At 41.5% G+C, this 18314-nt stretch overlaps 1 protein-coding gene across 1 annotated transcript in view; it reads left to right on the forward strand.

Moving 5' to 3' along the window:
• The window catches only part of BANK1 (B cell scaffold protein with ankyrin repeats 1), a 252190-nt gene that overhangs the window by 65226 nt on the left and 168650 nt on the right, over positions 1-18314 (forward strand). The window contains exon 6 of the mRNA XM_075285589.1: positions 12256-12452. Coding sequence (XP_075141690.1) covers positions 12256-12452 — 197 coding nt within the window. The remainder of the gene's footprint in view (positions 1-12255; positions 12453-18314) is intronic.

An 18314-nucleotide genomic window follows, 5' to 3' on the forward strand; every position in this document is an offset into this window, starting at 1 on the left:
CCATAATATCGAATATATATATAGTGACGGGATTAGCTCAGGGATCGCCGTCTCCTCAGACGGACGCGCATTTTTTGGCCCAGTAATGAAAGTCCACTCCAACAAGTGTGGTGCACCTGGCCGCAACCAGTTTTATTAGTAGTTGTGCAGGCAAGACAAAACAATAATACAAAATAAAATCCTATCCATCCGGCTTCTACCTTCAACAACAGGTATCCTAACTAAAGAGAGCAGGGCCTACTGCCCAACTTCTTAAGCCCATCAAATAGCAGTCGTTTACTCACAAATAGTTTTCCAGGAGCAGAGAGAGAGCCATATACCTGTGGGCTGACGCTGGGTTCACACTAGCGCCCGGAGTCCGTTCTGAGCTTTCCGTCTTCTGCATGCAGAAGACGGAAAGCTGTCAGACCGGGTCCGGCCGTATGCGCCGGTGAGCGTTTTATGCTCTCCACTGCGAAACCAGTTTTTTTAAACCAGACACAGAGTACTGCATGTCTGACTCTGTGTCCGATTTAAAAAAAAAAAACGGTTTCGCGGCGGAGAGCATAAAACGCTCACCGCCACTCACGGCCGGACAGCTTTCAAACCCATTCAAATGAATGGGTATGAAAGAGTCCTGCAGGTTTCCGTCTCCTGCTCAGTTTTGTGCAGGAAACAGAAACCTGTATGAACAGAGACCGAGGGCAGATGTGAATGAGCCCTGACTGGCCTTTTATACACAGTTCAGGATGTCAAGGATTTAACTCTACATATCCCAAAACCTGGAGTGACTGAGTGGAGTAGAGCCACCCTCAATACTCCTACTCCAGCAGCCAGACCTTTTTACCATGGTTTTGGTCAAACCCTTCAGCAAGGAACACAGTTTATTTTCCAGCTGCATTTAGATTATATAACACAGGAACCTGGGAGATATATACACTCCTTCTACCACTTTTCCCCTGGTCCTGTCACAATATATATATTTGTAAAGGATCAGTACTATGTGTCACCATTTTTATACATACTAATCAGATGTCATATAATATTCTTTACTAATCTGTTTTTATTCTTTGATATATTTTTTTAAATCTTTTGTACATGAGTATGGTATCCCCAGCTTTTGACGCATTAAGGGCTATGGGATACTTTTCTAGACATAAAGTAAATAAACTGTGGCATCTATTGTCAGTAAGGGACACAATGTTGGATCAGTAGTGTTTTCTATCTGTTTTATCTGTGATGCAAATTTGTTGACTTAAAGGGGTTGTCCCATCTCAAGGATCTTATCTATATTGGTAGCTTATGTAAATTGAAGACTTTTCTTAAATATATTGCTTTAGAAATGCTGCTTCGCTTGCCTGCTATGTGAACTTATTCCTCCCATTGTTTACACAGAGTTACCATAACCACGAACCTATGGACAGGTGACATCACTTGTCTGCCGGAAGGACAATTAACTCATCTAATTGCAGTTTTGCTGATAAAGCCAAGTTTGTTATCTCTTTAGGAAAACACATAGATGACACTGAGACCATTCTGTACAAGCATGTGCATCTGATCTGTATTGTAATCCTCCTCAGCATGCAGGGGGGGGGGGGGGAATAAAGGAAGTGGCTTAAGGTTTTGAGACATTTTAAAGGGGTTGTCCTGTTACCTAAAAATTGTAAGAAAGGCTTAAAGTGCTATAAAATAAGAAAGTAAGTAGTACATCACTGATCTCATAATGCACACATTCCATTGTCCTCTGTATTATGGCCTGACAGAGTGATTATGTCCTGATACAGACCTGTGACTCCAGCAGTTGCATGTCAATGTTGGGATGTCATCACTTTTGGTCAGGATACAGAGATGTGGGGAAAGGAAGAGTGGAAGAATGGTAAAGTGGAAAGTGCAATATTTTTTTTTAATTTTTTTATTCCATTCTGACCATTTTATATTTTGTTTTTGTGCTTGGACAACCCCTTTAACCCAAAAGAGACCTTTATGGAATTCAGCTTACAAATAATAGGAAGTACAGATGTCCACCATTTGCTGGAGATAGTAGTTTAGGATGTATCCTGTACATGCCAATATTTGTAGTGGGCATCAGTAAGACATGAAATCATTGTTCCTTTACTCGCAGGTAAACAGCAAATTTGACCCTTAATTTGTAGCAATATTTATTTGGAAATTGACTCACTATGCATTATATCGATCCACAAGATCATAGTTCAGAGCAAGCTCTTTTACTGATGACTTATTGGGAGTCTTTTCTCTTCTTATTGACTATTGATCCAGAAGGTGAATACATTAGTGAATAACCAGCACTACATTATTTATCAACACATAATGAATACCCCTAAAACAAAGCTTTTAATCATTTACGCCCGCCATTAATTTTGTTTTTGTGGCTGTGACAATTTGATTAACATGGAACTATTTTCTCATGAGAATTACTTTTGAATTTCATTGGCAATTCATACATTAAAATTCGATCAAGCAAAGAAATATACCTGATGTACTAAAATCTATTAAGTACATAAAAAATAAGATTAAAGGGATTCTATCATTAGAATCCCATATTTTACTACTAGCACGTAGGAATATCCTTACGAAAGGCTATTCTTCTCCTACCTTTAGAAGTCTTCTCCACAACGTCGTTCGCTAGATATTCCCAGTTTTCTTAATTATGCAGGTGAGTTTTCTCGCAGTACTGGGAGCGTCCCCTGTGCTGTTTGAAAACCCTCCAACGTTGCCTCATCTTCTTCTGGAATGCCTCTTCTTCATGTCCTCTGCGATGTCTTCTTCCGGCGATTCTGTCTTCTGCATCTAAATACAGCGCATGCGCAGTTGTATCTGCCATTGGGTTTCAGGCAGATCCGACTGTGCATGTCTGTGGCCACTTTCTTGTGGCCGCTTACACGAGCGTACTGCAGGCACAATAGCCTTTCTTAAGGCTGCTCCTACATGTTAGTAGTAAATTATGGGATTCTAATGATAGAATCCCTTTAAGTTGCACAAGAGTTGATTTTGCCCTGACTCAAGTTTTGAAAAAATGTAATAAACAAAGTAAAACTAATAAAATATATTAAACATATATATATATATATATATATATATATATATATATATATATATATATATGCAGTGACCTTATAAACCTTTAATTAAATAAAAATGTACCAAAATATGTTAAAAAATGTAGAGAAATATGCAAAACTGTGTGATCAATAAAAATAGACATAAAGTACAAAATCACTGCCACTACATCACCATTTTGTGAAATGCAAGTTTAATCATTCTTGACGTGAATGGTTTCCGAAAAAACGTGACCATCATTAGACACAAAGTGGATTTTTTTTAATCTAAAATTTACATTAATAACAAAAAGGCATTATGTAGAGAAGAATTCTGTTTGGTCTTTTCTTACTTTGGAGCAACATATTGTTTATTCAGCAATGCTAATTTATTGTGATCCCTTTCAATGAACGTTTCTTTATATTCATTTCAGATAGAGGGAAAAAAAGAAAGTGTTCAAATGTAAATGAACTATTGTAAAAGAAACCGTCATTTACATTGCATGAAATCTAAATATATAATGAACAACTGAAGAGAAAGGAAAATAAGAAGTACTTAGGGTGGTTAACCCCACAAAGGACAGTTATCACCTATCCACCAGATTGGTCATATAAGTTTGATAGCCCACCCTCACCACTGGGACCCCCTTGATAACTAGAATGGCCATCCCATTCCTCCTCATTGTATATTAACTGCTTCTTAATAAATCAGGCACAATTTTGACTGTCCTAAAGTCAGAAAATGAAATCTAGATTTTTTTAATCTAGAGATGGGTGAACCTCTCATGGCTAGTATAGTTTTGGTTCAGGTCCAAGATTTGTTTCAGGTCGAACGAGTTCGATATGAACCATGGCTTAAATTGACCTAAAATATAGTGAATAACATTGTCAGGGCTCCTAGGACCCTATTTATCCAATTTCTTGCTCTCTAAAGCAAACACAATTATTGCAAAGTCACATGTATATCTATGGAAAAATGGATGGTAAGCTCCTAGTTAAACCTTACACTGCACTGACTCGTGCTTTTACACATTTTAACATGTAAAATGCTCCAAATATTAAAGGGATTCTATCATTAGAATCTCATTTACACTAAACGCACGTTGGAATAGCCTTAAGAAAGTCTATTGTTCCCCTACCTTTAGATATCTTCTCTGCATTGAAATTCTTTAGATATCCTAGTCTTCGTCCATATGCTAATTTGTTTTTTTGCAGCACTAGGGGCAGTCCCCAGTGTTCAAACTGCACTGGGGGCATCCCCTGTGCTGCGAGAAAACACTCCAGCTCTGCCTTCTTCTTGTTCGCCTCCTCTGCCTCTTTTTCCTTGTCCCGTCATGTCTTCAAAAAGTGCTGACTGCGCATGTCCGTCGCCATTTTCCTGTTGAAAAGAAGAAGCGGAGGCGTCGAACAAGAAGAAGGTGGCGCTGGATAGTTTCCTCACAGCATTGGCGATGCTGTGTGAAGGTGAATGAGAAAAGGACAGCATACTTCCAACAGGCCCGAGGGGTCAGACAAGGCTGTAGCCTGAGGCCAATGCTCTTCAACATCTACATTAATGAACTGGGTACAGCCCTGGATGCCTCACCAACCCCAGGCCTCACCCTCAACGACCGTAAGATGAAGTTCCTGCTATACACGGATGACCTCCTACTCCTGTCCCCCACTGAGAAAGACCTCCAAGAAAGCCTGTCAGTGCTGGAAAAATTCAGCACCACATAGGCTCTACCCATCAAGCAGAAGAAGACCAAAGTCATGGTATTTCAGAAGAAGGGCCACAACAAAGCCCCCACCCAACAATTCACACTGAATGGCTCCACCCTGGAGAAAACCAACAGCTACACCTACTTGGGGCTGGAGCTCAACCAATCGGTAAGCTTCAAAGCAGCAATAGAAACCCTGAAAGGAAAAGCCTGTAAAACCTTCTACGCCATCAGAAGACGGCTGTACCACCCCAAACCACCGGTGAGGGTCTGGCTGAAGATATTTGACGCAGTCATCACCCCGATCCTTCTCTATGGCAGTGAGGTTTGGAGCCCAGCCACCTACCCAGACCAGTCAAAGTGGGATTCCAGCCCAACAGAGACCTTCCACCTGGAGTTCTGCAAGTACTTCCTCCATGTCCACCGCAGCACCTCCAACATGGGATGCCGGGCAGAGCTAGACAGACTCCCCCTATGGCTCACCATGCAGAAGAGGGAGCTATCATTCTGGACACACATACAGGGCAGCAGCCCTGGCTCTTACCACCACCAAGCCTGGATGACCACAGAGCCCTGAGAAAACCCGATACCCCCAACCAAGCATCAGCCATCTGCCAAGCCAAAACCCCAACATGCCGTGAACAAGGCTCAAATAAAAGGAGTCATTGAGAGAGACAAAGAGCGGTACATCGAGGAATGGAGAAGCACAATAAATAACTCCAAGAAACTCACCGTGTACCAGTCATTGCAAAGGGACTACACCATGGCCACCTACCTGGAGATAATACTCAACCCCAAACACAGACAGACCCTGAGCCGGTACAGACTGAGTGCCTACAACCTGGAGATGGAGACGGGGCGACACAGGCAGACGTACAAGCCATGGGAGAACAGACTGTGCCAGCACTGTGACCAGGGGGCCCTAGAAGACGAGACCCACTTCCTGCTACACTGCACCAAATACTCAGCTGTGAGGGCCGTCTACTTCCAATGACTCTCTGCCCACATCCCAGACTTCACATCTGCAGACGAGAAGAGGAAACTCTACATCCTACTGGGAGAAGAGGAGTCCACTGTGGAGATCGCTGCCCAATATGTGTCCAGCTGTCACCAACTAAGAGGAAGATGAGACCCCATGGACTGTTATACCCCAAATCACCCACCCCACCCCCATACAGCTGTCAGCAACTAAGAAGAAGATGAGACCCTACGGACTGTTATACCCCAAATCACCCCCACCCATACAGCTGTCACCAACTAAGAGAAAGATGAGACCCCACGGACTGTTATACCACAAATCACCCACCCCACCCGCCATACAGCTGTCACCAACTAAGAGGAAGATGAGACCCCGCGGACTGTTATACCCCAAACCACCCACCCCACCGCCCATACCCCCCATACCCACCACTCTCCCCCCAACCCCCAACTCTCTCCCCCAACTCCAAACCCCCCCCCACACACACACACACACTTTACTAGCTTTGGCAATGCCAAATATCTATTCAGACGTGCCAATAAAGCCTGTTTGATTTGATTTGATATGATGGACCAGACAGCAGGAGATGTCTGGCTGAGTAGTGGCAGGGGTACTAGCTGTGGCAACATGAATGCCAATACGGCATGGAATAATATGATACACCAGGGCGCAGGACATGTCTAGCTGAAGGGGAGCAGTGTTGGTAGCTTTGACAACATGAGTACAGAATGTAATAATATGATGGACGAGGCCACAGGATATGTCTGGCTGAGCAGTTGCACTCTAGCTCACACAGCACAGATATTCTTCCTTGCTTCTATCTATGATTCTATCTCTAATCTGTCAGTAATTGATTAAATTACTCCTATGATTCTCTAGCTCTATTACAAGCTTTACTGCACTAAGTGCTGTATATTGCTCAAGAAAATGGAGTAATTGCTTTGGATCATGCAGTGCTGAATAACCTTTATATAATAACATTTGTCCCCTTCTTCCTCTATTACTGCTATTCCTTGTATTCTAGTGCACAGAACCTTACATACTGTAAATAACATCAGCACTGTAAGGTGTCCACCGACCTTTGCGAGGTTGTCAGCTAATATCAGGTGGCACCAGAATGTCACAGTGACTCAGACATGTGTATTCTGTATTTTCACTGTTCAATGCATATCACCATGACCATTTTAGTTTGCTCGAAATGAATCGCCATTTATTTGGATTTGTTAAAAATAGAGATGAGCGAACAGTAAAATGTTCGAGATTCGATATTCGTTACGAATAGCATCTCAATATTCGCCTACTCAAACGAATATCGAACCCCATTATAGTCTATGGGAGAAAATGCTTCACTACAGGGGATCCCACCATTCAACTCCGGAGAGTCACCAAATCCACTAAGACACCCCAGGAAATGATGTCAACACCCTGGAAAGCATCTGGGACAGCAGGGGAAGCATGTCTGGGGGCATCAAGTACCTTTATTATGTCGGGATCCCCTGTCAGCTTGCGATATACCGGAGCGGACTTTTTCCCATAGGAATGCATTGACCAGCGTTGATTGGCCAGTCTATGGGATTCGGCCAATCAATGCTGGTTCTGCCTGAGGAGGCGGAGTCTAAGAGCTGTCCACAGCAGTTTCCATTCTGGTCCGATTCTAGACTCCGCCTCCTCCGGCAGAACCAGCGTTGATTGGCCAAATGCTGTAAGACTGGCCAATCAACACTGGTCAGTGCATACCTATGGAGAAATGAAGCAGAGCCAGCCGTGCGCTCAGCTTGGCTATTCCTCCTGTCACACACATCTCTGGTGTAACATAGCTCAGCACACACACTCAGCTGGCTATTCCTTAGTAGTACTAACACACTCAGCTCAGCTATTCCTTAGTAGTACTAACACACTCAGCTCAGCTATTCCTTTAGTAGTTCCGAGCCATAGGAATGCATTGCATTGCATTGCATTGCTAAATCCACCATTCGTCTAAATTGGAGGTTATCTGTTTCCGGCCGCCAATTCCTTTTTCCGATGTTTCTTCACTGCTTACCTTGTCGTATTTCCTGTCCCACCTCCCCTGCGCAGTTATTGGTGCAAAAAACGCATCAGAGAAGGTGGGAGGGGTATCGAATTTTTAGTGAGTTGGCCATGTGGTGTTCGATTGGAATCAAACACCTCGAACGGCCTGATATTTGATCGAACACCGCTCTAGTTAAAAACTGAACAATTTGGAGTATTCAAGTTGAACCCGCCATGGGACGAACCAATTCATACATCTCTATTTGTAATAAAAGAACCAATTTGGAGCATATAGCTCCTATGTTCTGGGTGCTGCGCTGCTCTTTAAGAACTTGATGTGACACGCCTTGAAGTAGTTTCAAAAGGCTTTTATTCATATACAGATAACGTGTCTAAAATCATACCCCAAAACGCGCTATCCTCCGCACTTGAGGATTTGTACTCTAAAACTAGGGATGTGCGGTCGCTGGAGTATTTGATAGCTTTGCTTAATAATGAAGAGGAGAAGTTCCATGCTATTTGGGATTTATGGGATGCATTTTGGACCACTCAGGCCTCTCTGATAGGTTAACATTTGGACCTCTCCCCTTGTTTGTGTAATTTCCCTTCCTTTCTCTGCCCTTCTGTAACCCTGTCTGGTTGTCAATTGTTTTGTCTGTGTGAATTGTTTTTTTGTTTTTCATCATTCGATTTTGCACTTTGTGTATTTTACCATTTAATCTGATACTGGTTCCTCATTGTTTCTTCTGTTCCTTTTATTGATAAAACTCTTTAAATAAACAGTATAATAAAAAGAAAAGAAAAAAAGGCTATTCTTCTCCTACCTTTTAGATGTCTTCTCCACGCTGCCGTTCCTTAGAAATCTTTTTTTTTTTTTTGGCCATATGCTAAAAGTTTTCTCACAGCACTGAGGGCGTCCCCTGTGCTGCAAGAAAACTATCCAGCGCTGCCTTCTTCTAGTTTGCCTCTTCCACCTCTTTTTCCTTGTCTTGTCACGAACGGGAGAGGCCACAGAAAAATGACTGAGGTACATGCGTAGTGGGCGCAGTCGGCCATTTTCCTGTGGCTGAACAGGAAAGAAGAGGCGGCGAACAAGAAGAAGGCAGCGCTGGATATTTTTCTCGCAGCACTTGGAACACCTCCAGTGCTGTTTGAGTGCTGGGGAGCGCCCCCAGTGCTGTGAGAGAACTAATTAGCATATGGACGACAACCGGGATATCTAAGGAACAGCGGCGTGGAGAAGGCATCTAAATGTAGGGGAAGAATAGCCTTTCTTAAGGCTATTCCGGTGTGGGTTTACCTTAAAACGGGATTCTAATGATAGATCCCCTTTAAGTTGTGATAGCCCTCCTACTATCTTCTCTACCTTTTATCTTTAATCTGTACCTACTGTCACTGTAATGCCTCTACCGTGGATCTTTTGTATGTTGTATTTTTCTATTATTATTGTATTATCTATGCTTCTTTAACACATTGAATATCACCATGGTGGGACCATTAAAGGCTTATCTTATCTTATCTTGTGTTATCATACATCTATAATGCATCTATAATGCTGAAAAGCTGTTATAAAAGGTGTTATAAAAGAAAGAAATCTTACCATGCCCTCTAGCACTTTGTCCCTCTGTGCTTCTTATTCACTGGACTCCTTTTCCTCCCCTCTCCATAGACCTCAAAGTAATCTGATCTGTAAGTGAGCTGAACTTTTCACAGTAAAGAGACAGATCACTCAGTAAAATGAGCAGTTTATCCGGGAAGAGAGCAGCTGATAACTGAAGAGAGGATAAATGGATGTTACAATGTTCCTTATGTTCAGAAGAACTGTTAACTTACAAAAAAATTTAAATGACAGTTATTCTTTAAGTGTTAATAATTCTGTCTCGGGCTGAGGCCCCACATTACAGAAACGCAGGTTTGGTTTTTTTTGCAGATTTTGTTGTGTGTCTTTGAGACAAAACCAGGAGTGGATTGAGCAGAAGGGAGAAGTATAAGAGCTTTTTATATATTTCCCATCCTTTTGTAGCCATTCTTGGCTTTAGCTCAAAAAAACACAATAAAATCTGCAACAAAAAAAAAACTGTGTTTCTGCAACGTGGGGCCTTAGCCTAATAAAGTTTTTCCCTCATCCCTTTTTAAAGGAAGTTTGGAGAGGTTTCCCCTGCTTCAATTACACCTATAAGGAAACTGCCTGCATTTCCATAGATATAATTGACATGCTGCAATTTCCAAAACAATAACGATTTTGGTAATCGCAGCATGTTCGCTCTGTGTATTTTTACGCAAAGTGGGAATGGGATTCGTTCTATGGCAAAATGTTTCATATCATTAAATTAATACAATTTTTTCTGGCACAGAAAGGCATCATTTCTGGTGCATGTGGATTTTACTTTGAAAATCTTTAAAAATTGTGCCTTTTTCAAATTTTTCACCATCCATGCCATGCCCATGCCACTTAGTGTCACTATAGCCCAACAAATTTATTACAATTTGTGCCACATATCTGGTGTGAATAATATCTGTGAATATTAGTGAATGGTACTAATGAAGACACCAGTATGTCTCTTGCAAAAAATCATGCTGATAGAGCCCCACATATGCGTGAATAGCCTTTAAAAAGGCCATTCAGGCACCGTAAATGTTATATTATACTACCCCCCATTTTTAAAATAATACCCTAAAAAAGAATGTGATCAACTTACCCATCGAGCACGCTGGGCGGGCATTCAGGGTCCGCCGTCTTCTTCATCCATGCCTCCTCTTCCTGCGATGTCCTCGGGTCCTGTCTTCCTCCGGCGCTCGCGATCTGACATTGCTAAAAGAAAAATGGCCTGGGCGCATGCGCAGTAGCATGCTGCTTCTACTACGGCTACTGCGCATGCGCCCAGGCTATTTTTTTTTAGCAATGTCAGTTCGCGAGCGCCGGAGGAAGATGGGACCCGAGGACATCGCAGGAAGAGGAGGCGTGGATGAAGACGGCGGACCCTGAATGCCCGCCCAGCGTGCTCGATGGGTAAGTAGATCATATTCTTTTTTAGGGTATTATTTTAAAACTGGGGGGTAGTTTAATATAACATTTACGGTGCCTGAATAGCCTTTTTAAAGGCTATTCACACATATGTGGGGCTCTATCAGCATGATTTTGCTGATAGAGCCCCTTTAAGCACCATAAAGTTTACTACTTTGTGTAAAAATAATGACTTTTTGGGTCTCGATTTATGCAAACTGGCATAAATTGATTTAATAAATATTGGCCTACGGGGAACTGTATCACTGGATTTCTGACATAAAAAAGGTGCAATTCCTGCTGCATGGAACTTTTACTTTTAAAAATGGCACCTTTTCAACTTTTTTCGCCCCTTTCATCACAGTGGTTTTTCATTCTATTAACCAGCTCAGGACAACGCCATTTTCCCTGGTTCCGGACCGGATACATTTTCGGGTATTTTGCACATGCTTTTGTATAGCATGGTTTTCAGGGGTAGAATATTTTTGTTTTTCTTTGTGTTAGTCAAGTAAAAGTTCAAAATAAGTCTTTTTTTGGTGATAAATAGGGCTTTATTTTTAGATTGTTTTTATTTTTCCATGTTTTTTCTTTATTTTACTATCTAAGAAAATGCAAATAAAACAGGAGGGAAATGCGTCTGCGTGTCACATTTTTAATGTTTTTTTAGTAGTATAAATAATTTTTAAATGCTTTTCTCTCTCCTTTGCAATAATTTTTACGTAGGTGACCCTTAGGGCCCCTTCACATGGCGTAAGCGTGCTGCTCATTTAGACACATATACATGTGTCCGAGTGCGGCGCTTCAAAACAGAGCCCATGGATTTCAATGGGAAGCGCGCGCATATGCCGATATACATGCGCTTCCCATTGAAATCAATGGGCTCTGTTTTGAAGCTCCACGCTCGGACACGTGTATACGTGTCTAAATGAGCAGCGCACTTACACCTGTTGTGACACTCCAGGCGAGGGGCTAAAATCTGTAATATGGGTGTGGTAATTTGACATTCCTTTTTTTTCACTTTATTTTTTTTTTTTTTGTCCTTTTATATATTTTTACACTTTGTGGCCCAGTGGCCCATCAGACAAAATAATACATTAAAAAATTAATGAATAAAAATATAAACATATTCATCTAGTCTGGCTCCTCTGGAGCGGCTTGAAGACTCCAGCTCTTGTGCCGTCTAAGGATGAAGATAGAGTTGAAATCAGGACTGCCCCCAAGATTCACAATGGTTGAGAGGGGCCCCCTGCTGCCATAGGGCCTACTACCATTTTTCCTGTGGCTAGAGTGGCCCTGTGCACAGCTACTTATTCATTCAGTATGTTATTGCCTGCAAGTACCTTCAAATGTGGAAATCAGGGGCCCCAGCTTTACAGATTTGTGTAGAACCTCCACAGATCAAATATATATACCATATCCTTTATAAAAAAAAAAATATATATACAGAAATTATATTATAATAAAGTAGTAGTATAGACTGTGACTTGATAAAATATTGATATTAATTTTTGTTTCTATGTGTATCAGATGGCAGTTCAGAAGAAATACCTACCTTACTGCACTGTGCAGCAAAGCTTGGACTCAAAGAGGTTGCACTATTACTAATGCAAAGCCCAGCAGCGGATTACATTTGTAGAGTCACTAACAAATATGGAGATGATCCAGCTAAAATGGCTGAAAACTATGGACACAAAGAAATCCAGGATATGATTCATGAACTATCAGTAAGTGTTGCACACTTCATTCTAATGCTTTTCTATTGACATTTAAGAAATACTGTACAGTGAGATGTTGAATGATTTGATGTGCTATAGTATCATAGAACTACACTCACCGGCCACTTTATTAGGTACACCTGTCCAACTGCTCGTTAACACTTAATTTCTAATCAGCCAATCACATGGCGGCAACTCAGTGCATTTAGGCATGTAGACATGGTCAAGACAATCTCGTGCAGTTCAAACCGAGCATCAGTATGGGGAAGAAAGGTGATTTGAGTGCCTTTGAACGTGGCATGGTTGTTGGTGCCAGAAGGGCTGGTCTGAGTATTTCAGAAACTGCTGATCTACTGGGATTTTCACACACAACCATCTCTAGGGTTTACAGAGAATGGTCCGAAAAAGAAAAAACATCCAGTGAGCGGCAGTTCTGTGGGCGGAAATGCGTTGTTGATGCCAGAGGTCAGAGGAGAATGGCCAGACTGGTTCAAGCTGATAGAAAGGCAACAGTGACTCAAATAGCCACCCGTTACAACCAAGGTAGCCAGAAGAGCATCTCTGAACGCACAGTACGTCAAACTTTGAGGCAGATGGGCTACAGCAGCAGAAGACCACACCGGGTGCCACTCCTTTCAGCTAAGAACAGGAAACTGAGGCTACAATTTGCACAAGCTCATCGAAATTGGACAATTGAAGATTGGAAAAACGTTGCCTGGTCTGATGAGTCTGCTGCGACATTCGGATGGTAGGGTCAGAATTTGGCGTCAACAACATGAAAGCATGGATCCATCCTGCCTAGTATCAACGGTTCAGGCTGGTGGTGGTGTCATGGTGTGGGGAATATTTTCTTGGCACTCTTTGGGCCCCTTGGTACCAATTGAGCATCGTTGCAACGCCAAAGCCTACCTGAGTATTGTTGCTGACCATGTCCATCCCTTTATGACCACAATGTACCCAACATCTGATGGCTACTTTCAGCAGGATAATGCGCCATGTCATAAAGCTGGAATCATCTCAGACTGGTTTCTTGAACATGACAATGAGTTCACTGTACTCCAATGGCCTCCACAGTCACCAGATCTCAATCCAATAGAGCATCTTTGGGATGTGGTGGAACGGGAGATTCGCATCAAGGATGTGCAGCCGACAAATCTGCGGCAACTGTGTGATGCCATCATGTCAATATGGACCAAAATCTCTGAGGAATGCTTCCAGCACCTTGTTGTATCTATGCCACGAAGAATTGAGGCAGTTCTGAAGGCAAAAGGGGGTCCAACCCGTTACTAGCATGGTGTACCTAATAAAGTGGCCGGTGAGTGTATATGATGCCTTTACTTTTTGAGCTTATATACTGATAACACCAGATTTCTGAAATTAGATGTCAGGTTTCCCATTCCACTTTTAAAGGGAGTCCATCACCTCCCCCAAGAATATTCAGCTGCCACCACTGTGTTATGTACACTATGTGATCAAAAGTATCCGGACACCTAGCTGAAAATGACTTACAAGTTCGTGGCGCCCTCCATCGGTAATGCTGGAATTCAATATGGTGTTGGCCCACCCTTAGCCTTGATGACAGCTTCCACTCTCGCAGGCATACGTTCAATCAGGTGCTGGAAGGTTTCTTGGGGAATGGCAGCCCATTCTTCACGGAGTGCTGCACTGAGGAGAGGTATTGATGTAGGTCGGTGAGGCCTGGCACGAAGTCGGCATTCCAAAACATCCCAAAGATGTTCTATAGGATTCAAGTTAGGACTCTGTGCAGACCAGTCCATTACAGAGATGTTATTGTCATGTAACCACTCCGCCACAGGCTGTGCAGTATGAACAGGTGCTCGATCGTGTTGAAAGATGCAATCGCCATCTCCGAATTGCTCTTCAAGAGTTGGAAGCAAGAAGGTGTTTACACATGTAAAAAATGTCATTGAAGTCAAGGGGAGTCTTATTTTTACATGTGTATTCTTTACGCGTGTATTATGCAAAAATGAGCTCGCATTTACTCTGTGTGCACGGGCCCTAAGCGGTTTTTGGAGGGATTTTGCCAAAATGCTGCGCTTTCACAATGTGGGGCCCTGGCCTTACAGGTAGTTTTCTGTTGTAAGAAAGTTGCAAATTGAGTTTGTGTCCTTCTAAATGTCAGTTGTGACAAAAATTGTCACAACTGACGTTTTTCCTCCAAACTTTCCACTTTCCAAAATAGATTTAGTCATGGATGTCCTGGAGGAAATTTATTGTAATTTACACTAGAAAACTGGTGTAAATGATGCCAGAAATCCATGCTAGCTATGAGCTTGTGTAGATTTCAGTGCAGGCACACAACCCAACAGAGGGCGCACCTGATTTATAAGGAGGCACAAACGCCGCTAGCACAGGAGATATGAAAATGCCAGTCTGCTTAAATCTTCCCATTTTCTCTATATAAATGGAAGGCCAGCTGTTTAATGGATGTAAAAAAAACTTAATGTGAATGCACCCTCAGAGCTATTAACACTTGTTATGCTATTTAAAGGGGTTGTCTGGGATAAAAACTAATCCGTACACTAATCTAAAGCCCCTCCCACAGTTTACTTTCTAAATAGCATAATTTATCAAAAATGTATATTTAGCCATATTCCTGGGACAGTCATGTGACCGCCCCAGGGACATTTCCTAGTTATCTGGTGACAATCCATTTTTCCATTTCTGGAAATGGAACATCACTTCTACTCCCTCCCCATTCACTCCATCTTGCTTACCACTCTTCCTTCTAGCCTTCCTCCTGCAGAATAGCTCCTTCGTGTTTTCTGACTGCCAGCATGTGCAATAGTCCCAGCAATGCTCTGTACTCTGCAACCAATAAACCACCTCTACTGAGCAGCTCCCACGCCTACGCAGTAGAGGGGGATCATCGGTTTCAGAGCACAGAGCAGCGCTGGGGCTATAGTGCGTACTGACAGTCAGAAAAGAAGGATGGGCTGTCCCGCAGGAAGAAGCCTGGAAGGAAGAGATGTAAGTATAACGGGGTCGGGGATTGGGCTGAGTAGGGCAGGATAGCTAGAGAAACAGGGAGAGGGTTATGGGAGGGAGGGAGAGAGAGAGAAAGGGGAGAATGATGTGAGAGGGAACTATGGAAGTTACACAGCAGGAAGTTGAACCAAATAAACAAATGCAGAAGATCACTCAAAATACCGCTAAAGGTATATGGGTGCATTTATTAACCTATTAATAGCACTAACAGACCTATTTAAAAAAACAAACAAAAAAAAAACAAAACATTTTTTGCCCGGAAAACCCTTTTAACCTTCTGGATCAGACTTCAATATGTTGTCCATATTTCCTAGGAACAGACAGTTTGTTATTTATTTCACTTTCTTATATGGTAGCAATATATTCCATAGTACTTTCATTATTCTATGTGTGGCAGGAAACCAAAGTAAACCACACAAACACAGGGACTATATACAAACTGCATGTAGCTCCTCATTGGATTTAGACCCAGGTTCTCAGTACTACAAGGCAACTGTACCAACCTCCTAGCCACCATGCAGGTGAATACTCTATAGTCTTCAGTTGACCCTCATAGTTTTCTGCTTGTTTCTAGTAGCAATGGGAATGTAAGTCCAGCACTGTATCTCAAGTGTTCCTTTTGAGAAGATGATGTATTTTCTGGCTACTCACTGAAATAGAGAGAAAGTGTTGCAGCCTGTTTACAGTTCAGTAACAATTGTATGGTTACAATTGAAGAGCTCAACGGAAAAATGGCCTAAGTCCACATTTTGTCATATTTCAAATTATTACCTAGAAAGCTTCTTTGTACCTCGTTCTATGCATTGGGTTTACAAGGTACCTAGGATTAATGACCTAAGTCCATATATTTCAATGCAGAAGAATTTACATTCAATGGAATAATGGCCTAAGTCCAATACAAACTTACTTACTTCACTCTCGTTGGTCATTTTTTCATTGAAATCGTGACTTCCGGTCTGTTGTTTATATTAGTGTAAAAACTTTGTCTTATTGTTTAAAAGGCTCTAATTCGACTTTTGCACATATTTAGCGCCGAAAAGGGAGGCAGGTAATTATTATTCTTCATCGTTTAATAATTTTTACGGTATATTTGACGATATTAGCATAAGATTGCACTTAAGCCGACGGCTGCGGCAACCATAAAGATACGTGTGCTGTAGCGCCTTCGATGTGTAAGCCATATTTAAGATGTGCCTTTATTTCTGTTATGCAATTTTTTTATTAAATTTTGGAACTTATACAGCTTTGAAGCTTTAATTAATAATATTAAATAAATAATATATATATATTTATACATGAAGCTGCAATTTTTTAAATAAATAATACAATTTATGATTAGGATTAACGGTGTTCATTAGCTGATTACATTGGATAGATATATTCCACAATAATGCCCGTTTGCTTTAGGCTAAAACTTTAAATTTCGTTTTTCTCACAATATTGATTTTTGGACTTAGGCCATTTTTCCGTTGAGCTCTTCAATTGTTTTTCTTTTTAATATGGTGTAACCTTACAATGTATTTTCTGTATGGTGTAATGGTGTAACATTACACGGGTAACTTGTTTATCAACTTCCACTTTGCTTTAGTTTTTTTTTTTTGTATGAAACATTAAGCAAATACATGATGTACTTCCTCTGCTACTTCTGCTTTGTAAGCAGAAAGCATTGCAAGAGAATATGTTCCTGTAACTCCTCCAGAGACCTGTATGCAATTACAGATATCCATAGTGCACAATAAAACTGTCATATAATACAGTATTATGTGATGGGTAGTACATGTACTTGAGGTGGCAATATGAAATATTAAACTGAAGCCCTTTATCACAGAGACACTAGCAAAGTATTTCTGTAGGTCTAGGAAAGATACCATGGACATTTATGTTATCTAGAAAAAGTGTCACATAGTGGTGAGTGTTAAAGCTAAGCATAATAAACTCTGTGAGCTGACATGGGATTATATAAAACAGGGTGTCCCATTTGACAACATATGCTCAGTGACAAGAAATAGGAGACTAAGAAGGAGTTGGAATAAAATGAAACTTTCTATGTATTAATAATGATGGTATATGTAAGTGACTGCAATATTACAGCAAAATGATAAGTGCATTGGGAAATACTGTAAAATGAAAAAAAAAAAGAGTCTATAGTACCCTATTGAGCCACCTATAATTTGCACGTAAGATGAGACACAGTTGGGCATAGAGGCATGCAAGTTTTGTATGGTATCCTGTGACAAATTTTCTTACAGATGTTGCAACTGGGATTGAAGCTGTTACTAAGTAGTAGGTTGTGAAAGCTAGTGTTCCAGCTGATCCCATAAATAGTCAATTGGTAATAAATCTGGAGTCCAGGCAGGCCAAGGCAGTGTTGCAGTCTGGTGGAGACATTCCTGGGAAACCCTTGCTGTGTGTGGATGAGAATTATCCTGCTAAAAAGTATGTCCTGTATGTATTACTGAGCTGTTAGTGTCCCTCATGTCACTACTAGGGGGTCACGAGTATCATATATAATGGATCTACATATGAGTACACCAGCAGCTAAGCAGTTTGGGAAGTTGGTCGCTCCACAGCAAAAGCATGATTGAACGACTCACCACAAGACCGCCATACTAAAACCTGACTGTTGTTGAATCCAATACAGAACCTAGATTCATCACTAAAAATTAAATGGTTCAAGCACATAAGGTTTCTTATTGATGACGCACATTCACATGAAGTTGACGGAGACTGGCTATCAATGGAAACAGTGACATCAAATTTCCTTCACTTAGAAAGGGTCAAGGCACTTAGCAGAAGGAAATTTGATGTAGGCAGGGCTGTGAAATAAAGGTGCCACCCATGTCTATGAGGGTAATCTGAAAA

Source organism: Leptodactylus fuscus, chromosome 1, assembly GCF_031893055.1.
Source record: "Leptodactylus fuscus isolate aLepFus1 chromosome 1, aLepFus1.hap2, whole genome shotgun sequence".
In the NCBI taxonomy this organism is placed as follows: Eukaryota; Metazoa; Chordata; class Amphibia; order Anura; family Leptodactylidae; genus Leptodactylus; species Leptodactylus fuscus.